Source organism: Abrus precatorius, unplaced genomic scaffold (assembly GCF_003935025.1).
Source record: "Abrus precatorius isolate BTA unplaced genomic scaffold, Abrus_2018 Scaffold10, whole genome shotgun sequence".
Classification (NCBI taxonomy): Eukaryota; Viridiplantae; Streptophyta; class Magnoliopsida; order Fabales; family Fabaceae; genus Abrus; species Abrus precatorius.
The window spans coordinates 33,008,283-33,019,664 of NW_020874292.1; the positions used below are offsets into that span (position 1 = coordinate 33,008,283).

Below are 11,382 nucleotides of genomic sequence, written 5' to 3' on the forward strand. Positions count from 1 at the left end.
ATGTGGAAACCAAATAAATAACACTAATGAGTTGAGTATTTGACAATTCTTAATAATATTATATCCAAAGAGACTGTGGCCGACTGTCTTCTTGGGTTAACTCACACTCCCTTCCAAGAGTCTACCTCTTTCTGAAGAGGCCACCTGAGGGGTGGAGTGTGGTCGTTTTCTTCTTAAGAATGCTGCTGCAGTGTCTTTCTTTCGTACTAATTTATCTCTATCTCTTGGAGTTTGTCCTTGTAACAAAACACGAATCATTCGTCGCACAATGTAGAGTATCCAAACTCTGATCAGACGACCAAAGAAAACTTGAAAAAAAAAAAAACTATTTACGAAATCAGGTTACTTTCTTGTGCATTGTTTCTTAATTATCCATTCAGAGTAGACGTTCAAACCACCATCTTGTGTATGGTTAGAAACTCTTAATAATCATGTTTAACTACAATTCGACATCTTATTTTAAGACAATATTCAGGAAAATGCTGGTCAGTATCCCTAGAATATTTGTTATCGATGCCCTAATCTTTAAGCTTTTGATTAGCTGCACAAGAAGACTAGCCCAATGGATTTGCAATATTAAGCATCAAAATTCAAATTTAGTAACTTCTCTCCATCAGCTAAGGAACCATACATTGCATCGCAAGCAACGAATTAATATCCCCATCAGCTCAAACATTCAAATTTAAAATAAAAAATCCTTAAAAGCAAAACTGGAATAACTAATGTCTCAGCCTCAATAAATTTATACGAACGACGATATGACAATCTAATTCATCCTTCTAATAAGCTCATTTATGTAATCTTCCCTGTTGCCAGCGTCACCACCTTCAACATAATGATTTCTTTTCTTCTTCAAACCACCCAGGGGAGCTTTGAGCTTGAAGGGCCATAGAAAATTGTTAGCCTCTCTGAAGTGAGGTCCAACAGTCATTATCTCATGGATCAGATCTTCAACGCAAATAATCCCATTCTTTCCTAAAGTCTGGCATTGGATATTATATGAATGAAAATTTGAGTAATAGAAAAAACAAGCAATGAAAACATTCAATGATAGCTACACTATACACCAGACAGACCTGTTCAATAATAGAGTTGTCTGTTAAAGCAACCCTCTGCTTGTTAACTTTTCCGTATCCCCTCTTGTAAATCAATTCTCTTACACTCTTCAAATTAGGGTACCTGAAGTTGATTTTGCATATATTAAGAAACACATGGTACAGTCAATGAACCGTGAATATCAAGGTATGTAGTTGAAAATTTATATACCCATAGGTAACATAGGGCTCTACCCTGTGCAGCATATTCATGGTTGCTTTGTTAACTTTAAGAAAGACACCATTAAATATCTGCAACCAAAATAGAAATAATAAGGATATACAATGATATTGCATGGAAATGCCATATAAAGTTAAGATGCCATCATTGACGAGCATCAAAATTTAGTGAAAATGAAGATAGAGCAAGAAGATAAACAAAAAGAGATAAATGTCAAAATTTGGGGGAAAATGAAGGCAGGGAAGCAAGAAGATAAATTGTTACATGGATGCTCCCATAAATAGTTAACACGCCCGATTCTCACAAAAGCCCTTCAGATTCAAAGGGCGCAATGCCTAGACTCACCCTACCTTGTATTAAAATCCACCTTTTTTATTTAGATAAATGGGAGCAGCATGGATCAAATTCTTGATCTCTCAGTCATAAAATCCTATATAGCATGCCAAAAATCAATTATCAACAAAAGGTGTAATTAAATGCAAGGTTACCAAATTCAGATCCTGCCTAAAGATCAGATAAGGGAGTAAACAAGTAAAACATGAGATCATAACACAAAGCCAGGATCATCACTAATGTATAAAACTACACATATGAACAATTGTAGCACTAGGTTGCCCTCTTCATATAAAATAACACAAATAGGCTTAAAAGACTTTAAAATCACAGGTTTTAAACTAAAACTTAGAAAATAATACAATTCCAAATGTACAGGGATGGTATAAGCCTTCCAAATAATCAAATGTTACACATATAAATGAGCACTCTAACTACAACAGCTAACTTTTGTGGTGTGATTCTCTCAAGATTCTTATTAAGAGGCTTTAATTTTAGTATTGAAGTGGGCTGCCTTACACATAAAGAATAGGCTCAAAGAGAAATTTCCAAAACTCAGTTTAAGTTTGGGCGGGTGAGTAAATTTTAGATACAGTGTTTTGCAGCAGGCTTGATCAACCAAACAAGTTTGCGTTCTTGTAAGATCTCATGCAGCATGACTAAGCCACTTAGATGTGATCTCAGTAAAATGAGTTTTGAGCAGGTAGAATCATTTGTGCCAACAAAACATGTAGATTCTTTGTTTCTGTAAGTCAAATTTGTAAAACATGAAGGTAGTGGCAAACTGCACAAAACCTTGCTTGAGTTTGACGTTAAGTAATATAATTACCATACACAAAAAAAGTTCATTTAGAAAATATCATAATTGACTCGCTTCTTGAGCTACCCTGCGAAACCAGAGGAAGCAGCATTCAAGTATTCCAGCATTGGAATTTACTTGGCGATCTCAAAACAAATCAGCACGTCACATTACATAGCAACCCTGTTAGTGGTTCCACGTTTTCATATTTCTGTTGCATTAGTTTCAAGTCCACCTCAGTTTTAGGAAGTAGTGCGTTTTATGCGCATAAGTAGTTTATTTGGCAGTTTTCATTTCTCTTATGTACGGCTATAAAATAGCCAAACTTATTCTTCAATAAACATAGTGCAGTTTGCTTATTCTGCATTTTCATATCTCTACGTACGGTTACAACATTCTGGTCAGAGCTCCATTCCGGGGCCTGATCACCACAGTAGGAGTTGCAGTCTTCTAACTATCACACGCAATGGCATCAGAAAACTCATTTGTGCAGCCCGCAATACCAAAATTTGATGGGCATTACAACCACTGGGCTATGCTAATGGAGAACTTCCTGAGATCTAAGGAGTACTGAGGGCTGGTGCAAGATGGCATCCCAGTATCTACAGCAGACACACCTCTTACCGAAGTACAGAAGAAACATGTTGAAGATCAGAAATTAAAGGATTTGAAGGCAAAGAATTACCTATTTCAGGCGCTGGATCGTTCAGTTCTGGAAACAATCCTCAATAAGGATACTGCAAAGGATATATGGGACTCATTGAAGCAGAAGTACCATGGAACATCAAGGGTCAAGAGAGCACAATTACAAGCTCTCCAAAGAGAATTTGAAATTCTCCACATGAAGCAGGGAGAATCTGTTAATGATTACTTTGCCCAAACACTCACCATTGCAAACAAGATGAAGGCTAATGGTGAAAACAAAGGTGATGTTGCAGTTGTTGAGAAAATTCTTAGATCCATGACTCTCAAATTCGATTATGTTGTGTGTTCCATTGAGGAATCTAAGAATACCGAGATGATGACTGTTGACGAACTACAAAGCAGTCTACATGAGCTTCGGATGTCATCTCATGTGGAAGAAGAACAAGCCCTACAAGTTTCCCATACAGGTCACCATGCAGCCCAAGGCCGAGGACAAGGAGGGCGTGGAGGAAGTTTTGGTAGACGCGGAAGAGGACGAGGCCGTGGGCGAGGTCGACAAAGTTTTGACAAATCCTCGGTGGAATGCTACACATGCCATCAACTTGGACATTTTAGTTGGGAGTATCCAACCCAACAAAGAGAAGCCAACTATGTCGAGAATGATGAAAAAATGTTGCTGATGGCTCACACAGAGACAACCAAGACAAACAAAAATACCGTGTGGTTCCTTGATTCTGGATGTAGTAATCACATGTGTGGGAGGAAGGAATACTTCTCTGATTTTGATGAACATTACAAAGACACAGTCAAACTAGGCAATAACTCTAGTATGGCTGTCACGAGCAAAGGCAATGTTCAACTCCAAATGCATGGCAACACCTATACGGTTACTGGTGTCTTCTTCGTGCCAGACTTAAGAAACAACTTACTCAGTCTTGGGCAATTACAAGAAAAGGGCCTTAACATTCTCTTCCAACACGACAAGTGCAAAGTGTATCATCCAGAAAATGGTTTACTCATGGAAACTCACATGTCTTCCAATCGAATGTTCCTACTGCATGCTATACCTTCCCCTACCAAAACCACTTGCTTCCATACAGCTGCAGAGGACAACATGCATCTTTGGCATTGTCGATATGGTCATTTAAATTTTCGAGGTCTAAACACACTTTATCAGCAGAACATGGTACATGGGTTACCACCAATCAAGGCATCCACCAAACCGTGCAAGAACTGTTTAATTGGGAAGCAGTCACGTGACTCATTTCCAGGAAAAAGTACTTGGCGGGCTACACAGATTCTGCAATTAATTCATGCAAATATTTGTGGACCAATTACTCCTATCTCTAATAGCAAAAGGAGGTATTTGCTCACCTTCATTGATGACTTTAGCAGGAAAACTTGGATCTACTTCCTGACTGAAAAGTCAGAAGCCTTTTTTGTCTTCAAGAACTTTAAAGTTCATGTTGAAAAAGAAGCTGACTCCTCCATCAAAGGACTGCGCACTGATCGTGGGGGAGAATTCACCTCTCAAGACTTCACCAAATTCTGTTCTGACAATGGTATTCGTAGACAACTGACAACTGCATACACTCCACAACAAAATAGGATCGCAGAACGCAAGAACCGGACCATTATGAACATGGTTCGAAGCATGCTCTCAGAGAAGAAGATGCCCAAATCTTTTTGGGCTGAAGCTGCCACTTGGTCTGTACACATCTTAAATCGAAGTCCCACATTAGCAGTGAAGAATCAAACGCCCGAAGAAGCTTGGAGTGGAGTCAAACCTTCAGTCAAGTATTTTCGCATCTTTGGCTGCCTTTCACATGTTCATGTACCAGATGCTACGCGTACCAAGTTAGATGATAAAAGTCAAAGTTGTGTTTTGTTGGGAGTCAGTGAAGTCTCAAAGGCTTACAAATTGTATAATCCGATTTCAAAGAAAATCATTATCAGCCGAGACGTTGTCTTTGATGAAGATAAAAGTTGGGATTGGGATACACAATATGTTGCAGCCATCTCATGTGATTTAGAATGGGGAGATAAAGAAGATGTTGTCGAAAATGAAGAACACGAGGATGAGGTTGAAGACACAACGCCAGATGCAGCACAACAGGTACATCATGATTTGGTTAATGAATATAATAATTCCTCTGATTCTATGACAGCAGAAGATACTCCCACGTTGCAACGATCTCGGAGACCACCTTTCTGGATGGCAGACTACGAAACTGGTGCAAAATTCTTTGAAGACAGTCCAGAAGCGAATATGGCTCTATCTGCAGCCAGTGACAATGATCCCACACACTTTGATGCTGCCGTACAGATTTCAGGAAAGCCATGGATGAAGAGATGGAAGCAATAAACAGAAATGACACATGGGAATTAGTGGACTTACCTGACAGTGCCAAGAAGGTTGGTGTGAAGTGGATTTATAAAACCAAATTCAAAGAGAATGGTGAGGTGGATAAATATAAAGCCAGACTTGTAGTAAAGGGATATGCACAAGAGTATGGGGTAGACTACACTGAAGTATTTGCACCAGTAGCCCGCATGGAGACCATTCGCTTAGTAGTAGCAATTGCAGCTCAAAAGGGATGGACACTATCAGCTAGATGTGAAGTCTGCATTCTTACATGGAGAACTAGATGAAACCGTGTATGTAGACCAACCTTGTGGTTATGAACAAAAAGGGGCTGAGCATAAAGTGTACAAGCTGAAGAAAGCTCTTTACGGACTTAAGCAAGCACCTCGTGCTTGGTATAGCCGCATAGAAGCATATTTTTTGAATGAAGGATTTGAGAAGTGCGACTATGAGTATACTCTCTTTGTGAAGAAAGCAAAAGAAGGTACAATATTAGTTGTTAGTCTATATGTTGATGACCTTATCTTTACTGGTAATGATGAGTTGATGTTTGCAAATTTCAAAAGCTCCATGGAACATGAATTTGCCATGACAGATCTTGGTAAAATGAGATATTTTTTGGGTCTTGAAGTTAATCAACGAACAAATGGCATTTTCTTATGTCAAAAGAAATATGCATTAGCAATACTACAGCGGTTTGGAATGGATAAAAGCAATCCAGTTCAAAACCCAATTGTTCTTGGTGCTAAACTCTCAAAGGACAATATTGGTGTTAAGGTGGATAAGACTTACTACAAACAAATTGTGGGAAGTCTTATGTATCTAACCTCCACTCGGCCTGATATGATGTTTGTGATAAGCTTAATTAGCAGGTTCATGGAGAATCCTACTGAGCTACATTTACTGGCAGCTAAAAGAGTCCTGAGATATTTAAGAGGAACAACTGAATTTGGCATTTTCTACAAAAAGGGAGGAAACAGTGAACTTTTTGCTTATACAGATAGTGATTATGCAGGGGATTTGGATGACAGGAAAAGCACTTCGGGTTATGTGTTCTTATTATGTTCAGCTGCCATTTCGTGGTCATCAAAGAAACAACCAATTGTGAGTTTATCAACTACTGAGGCAGAATTTATAGGTGCAGCATCAAGTGCTTGTCAAGCTGTTTGGCTGAAAAGGGTGTTGGAAAAATTGTGTAGAGTGCAAAGCCAAATTACTGTAATTCATTGTGATAGTAGTTCTGCTATTAAGCTATCAAGAAATCCAGTAATGCATGGGCGTTGTAAACATATTGACGTCCGATTTCATTTCCTTCGAAACCTTGTAAAAACTGAAACTATTAAGATGATACATTGTGGGACACAAGAACAAGTGGCTGATATTATGATCAAACCTCTCAAATTGGATACCTTTTTAACACTAAGAAGGTCACTAGGAGTATGTGCTGAATCTGATATAAACTGATTGCTAACATTCAGTTTAAGGGAGGATTTGTTAGTGGTTCCACGTTTTCATATTTCTGTTGCATTAGTTTCAAGTCCACCTCAGTTTTAGGAAGTAGTGCGTTTTATGCGCATAAGTAGTTTATTTGGCAGTTTTCATTTCTCTTATGTACGGCTATAAAATAGCCAAACTTATTCTTCAATAAACGTAGTGCAGTTTGCTTATTCTGCATTTTCATATCTCTACGTACGGTTACAACAAACCCATCCACAAATATCGAACAGCTCAAGTAACAAGGGCAAACACTCCCCAGCATCAATTAAGATCAAAACCAATAGCAGCAACTCGATGAGAGACCACAAACTAAAATAAGAAAAATCTCATTGAATTTCAAAACTACCTGTCTCAAACGCAGAAGCTGCAAAATCTTCCTTGTTTTGGGGTGCATAGCATTGATACTGACAGTATATAAATTACATTTAGTAAGCAATAAGCAACAATAAATATAATGCAACCCCAAACAGACCAAAGTAACACAATGAAATGATAAACGATTTACCCTCGGATCCTTATAATGAACAAGAGCTTAGCCTCAGGGTCCACATAAAACCCTCCCTTAAGCTTGGCTTCACGCTTCAACCTAATCAACTCCTTTTGCTAAACACAATTTAAAAAAAAATAAAAATTCGAAGTTTTATTAACACAACGCTGTTTCCAATTAAATTTCAAATTTCATTTCAATACCTGTTCTTCGTATTCACTTGCGTACTGTTTGGCTCTGTTGAAAATGAGTTTCCGCGTTTGGAACCTCTTCTTCTTTGCGGCTTCGAGTTCCTGATTGGTCGCCAAAGCCCATTCTTCATTCCGTTTCTGTTTTTTTACCACCGATTCCGGAACCACTGTTTTCGCTTCCTCTTTGGCCATCCTTCATACAAAACACGCGAGAGTTAAATTTTGATATGCAAATAATGAACAGGTTGTAATGCAAGTTCGCAAGAATTTGATGATTTGCTTAAGATTTGATCAGAAAAATTATAAAAGAGACTCACTCGACGCTATGCTGCTTACTGCGGCGGAAGTTCAGTAAGCCGCGAATTCTTTGGGTTTTATATGTTTTTGTTAGGGGGAATGGAGGGATGATATATGTTGTATAGGGTTTTGCGAGGGACTATGTTAAGCTTTGTGGGCTTTTATTTCGGCATTTTACTGGGCCCAGATAAAAGATAATATTTTTACCAAACAAAAAATTTCATAATTTTCTACGAGTTAATGAAGTTGTTAAAATCTTAACAATTAATTTGTAAAAAATGCTAACATCAGTATTTATAATTACGTTACTAAAATAATAAAATTTATTAAAAATATATAATTATATTTTTATAAATTAAATGTAATAAATGTATCTTTTTATAATAAAAATTTACTTCTTTTAGGTGTTTAAAGTTTGTTTTAAGATATGAAATTAAAAAAATCCTTATATTTTTTAATCAATTATTTTATTTTTAAATTTTATCCTCAAAAATGTAATTCACTTCTTCAATAAACTTTTTTTTATACTCTATTTGTTGTATGAAAAGTTAAGAGCATTTGTAGTAGAAATTACTTTTTACGTTAATTGATTGACTAAAACAAGGTTATTTTAAAAAATAATTTTTAAAATAATTATTTTTGTAAAAAAATATATATTGAAATGAATAGTTTAACAGTAAAATAATAGGAAATCTTCAACTTATTATCCAAAATATCTTTGTGTCAGAGTATTAAATAGTATATATTAGTGTGGCTAAAATATTTTACCTCTACTTCATCAGCATAAAACTAATGCAATTGTTTTTTTTTTTTTGTTACAATTAATTTAGTTAATAGGTTAAGTTTGGAATTTCAATTTAAATTTTAGTTTTTGTTTTTTATTTTCTTTTTACTTATGTGTTTGTGTTATGAAGGTATATAATGAAAACCACTAAAAGAAGCCCAAATGGACATGAATGCTGATTCGGAGCACGAAGCATTGGGGTAACTAACACTTCAGCATTGCAATATCGCTTGGAAAATGCTCTGTAAAACACCTAAGGCAACTTTTCAAGCAGGTGGTATATTCAATTAGCCTTTATATTATAAGAAAAATAAAATATTTAGTAAAGTTAATATTTTTTATAGTAGAGTTGTGTATATTTTTAAAGATTAAATTTGATTGAGAATAATGTGTAAATTATATTTTCTTTTATTATAATATTTTTTTATCTAATTTTTTAAATTAAATTTTAGAGATAAAAGTTGTTACGTAATTTTTTTTATAATTTTATATAAAATTTTAGATTTTCTACAAAATATTTATGTTTATATTTATAATATTTTTTTAATTATTTTATATAAAATTTTAAATTTTATGTGAATATCTATATTAACATTTATAAAAATTTTCTTATTACCTTAAATAAATTTTTAAATTTTTTATAAATACTTATATCTACATTTACAAATAACTAAAACTTCATTTTTAGCTACCTTAAAATTAGGAGTCAATCAAGCTCATCGTAGCTAAGCTTAACCCATTTTTAAAAGCGAGCTAAAAATTATTAATGTTGTAACTTGACTAATTACATGTTGCCATTGGACTAAAAATCGTTTGATTGTTATTCTCGATCATTCTCAAAAGTGTTCCACTATGCAAGCTCATGGAAAAAGAGAAATTTGAAAGGCACTTAAAAAAATCAACTTGAATCCCACTAAATGTGTCAATTTATTTCTATTGAATATTCCTTTATGTATTTATCTTGGTAAAGCAACGTAAGAAGGGAAATATCTCTGTATAAGATCTTCAAATTCTATGAAAATTAAAGTGCTTAAATGAAATAAAGAACATAAATATACAAAGCACAAAGTTGAAAAAAGAAAAGGAGTAAAGTTCTTAATCAAAGAAATAAGAAAGCATGAAGATGAAAAGGTTGAAATGAAAATAAAAAAGAAACTGAAGTTGAAAAGTGGAAAATGGAATTAAAAAGCAAGACGAAGAACATACATCTTTTTTTATAATCTTGCTACTCGATCTCGAAAACAATGTAAAACAAAGTTTACAATGGTCACTTTCCACTAGCACGTGTTAGACTGTTAACTACTTATGCACTTGAATTTGTACATTTACAACATTCAATAAGTAACTTTCTATAGCAATTTTGATAAAAACTTGGGTTTTTTCTTCTCAAGTCTTCAAGCATGTTGAGTCTTTCTCAATGAATCATCATATCAAGTATTTTACTACTGATTTAATTGCAACATGCTTTCCTTCGATTAGTCTTCAAGTATTTTACAATTTTTATGCTATGAAATTATACTAGTAACAGTAGTCTCGAAGACATGTTAAAAAAAATACTTATATATTCGCAGAAAAAGAAAACACAACAGGGTTCAATCCACAGATACAGAGACTCTGGCATTGTTCCGTGTCACACGAAAATGCAAAGTAATTGCACTATAATTGATAAAGAATATTAAAGACGATGTATTTATCACTATGAATAGACTTGGTACATGAAGTCACAGCATGAGTTTCCACGAAATTTCGTTGGTGATTGATCTTTGACCATATAAAGTTTATATCTCTAATCTTCATTGCTATAACATCACCATAGCGTATTCTAACTTTGTGCCAACGGCAATATCAATCTTGTCGAGTGGATTAGGATTTGGTTCATTGGTTCCCTTATAAAAAGGCTTCATTAGTGGCGTTGGCTGTGCCTATTCACATATCCCTTTTGGTTTTTGGTGTTGACATACTGTGAGATTTTATATGCTTTTTCACTTCCCAGAAGATTATATACACATTCTCTTCACACTTTCTCCTCCTACAGTGGCCAACTGAGGCAAGTATCTTTATATCTTCTTTTTTATAGAGTCTAACTGTAGATTGATTTTTTTAGAATATATAATAAAAAGTTATATATTGTACACGTGCTATTGTAGCTTTAATATATTAATAATATTAAATATTATAATTTTTAATAAAAATATTACTTTTGTATTTCCTTGTTGTATGCTTATTGAATACGAGTTAAAAAAAATTATAAATTTATGTTATGACAACAGAGATTATTATAATAACTAGCTGATGAAGAAATATGGCATTGTGTTTATCGTAGAGTTTAGATACACGAGTAAGGTTTGTTTTTCAATCAATTATATTTTTTTATTAGGCTATTTTTTAGAGAAAATAATTCTAAATTTTCTTACCATTTATTTTTATAGTTTGTAATCATAAAAACAATAAATTATTTTATATTTTTAAAAGTAATAAATACATATACTTTTTATTTAATACTTACTGTATAAAATTAAAAAATTATTAAAACAACGTAATCGACAAAACCCTCTTTGAAATTCAAAGAAAAAAAAATTACTTAAGAACATTACAGTTCCAAATGATTTGAAAGCTGAAACTACATTTTTTAATGAGACAGTAAACCGGTTTATTTTCACTCGATAAACAATATATATATATATATATATATATATTAGAAGATTTTAT

General features: G+C 34.2%; 1 protein-coding gene across 1 annotated transcript; it reads right to left on the minus strand.

Moving 5' to 3' along the window:
• Positions 1-557: 557 nt before the first annotated feature.
• Positions 558-7,973, minus strand: LOC113845896 (60S ribosomal protein L7-4-like). The gene is made up of 7 exons (XM_027473583.1): positions 7,910-7,973; positions 7,605-7,785; positions 7,420-7,517; positions 7,261-7,318; positions 1,267-1,346; positions 1,077-1,179; positions 558-982 (listed from the first exon to the last, which is right to left on the minus strand). Exons 2-7 carry the CDS (start codon positions 7,782-7,784, stop codon positions 767-769), a joined length of 735 nt encoding a protein of 244 aa, XP_027329384.1. The 5' UTR covers position 7,785; positions 7,910-7,973; the 3' UTR covers positions 558-766.
• Between the last annotated feature and the right edge of the window lie 3,409 nt (positions 7,974-11,382).

Coding starts and splice junctions, on each gene's coding strand:
- LOC113845896 (XM_027473583.1), bottom strand. CDS start 7,784: ATGGCCAAAGAGGAAGCGAAAACAGTGGTTCCGGAATCGGTGGTAAAA. Junction 1,347..7,260: donor AGCTTCTGCGTTTGAGACAG/GTAGTTTTGAAA, acceptor TTTTGGTTGCAG/ATATTTAATGGTGTCTTTCT. Junction 1,180..1,266: donor GAGCCCTATGTTACCTATGG/GTATATAAATTT, acceptor AATCAACTTCAG/GTACCCTAATTTGAAGAGTG.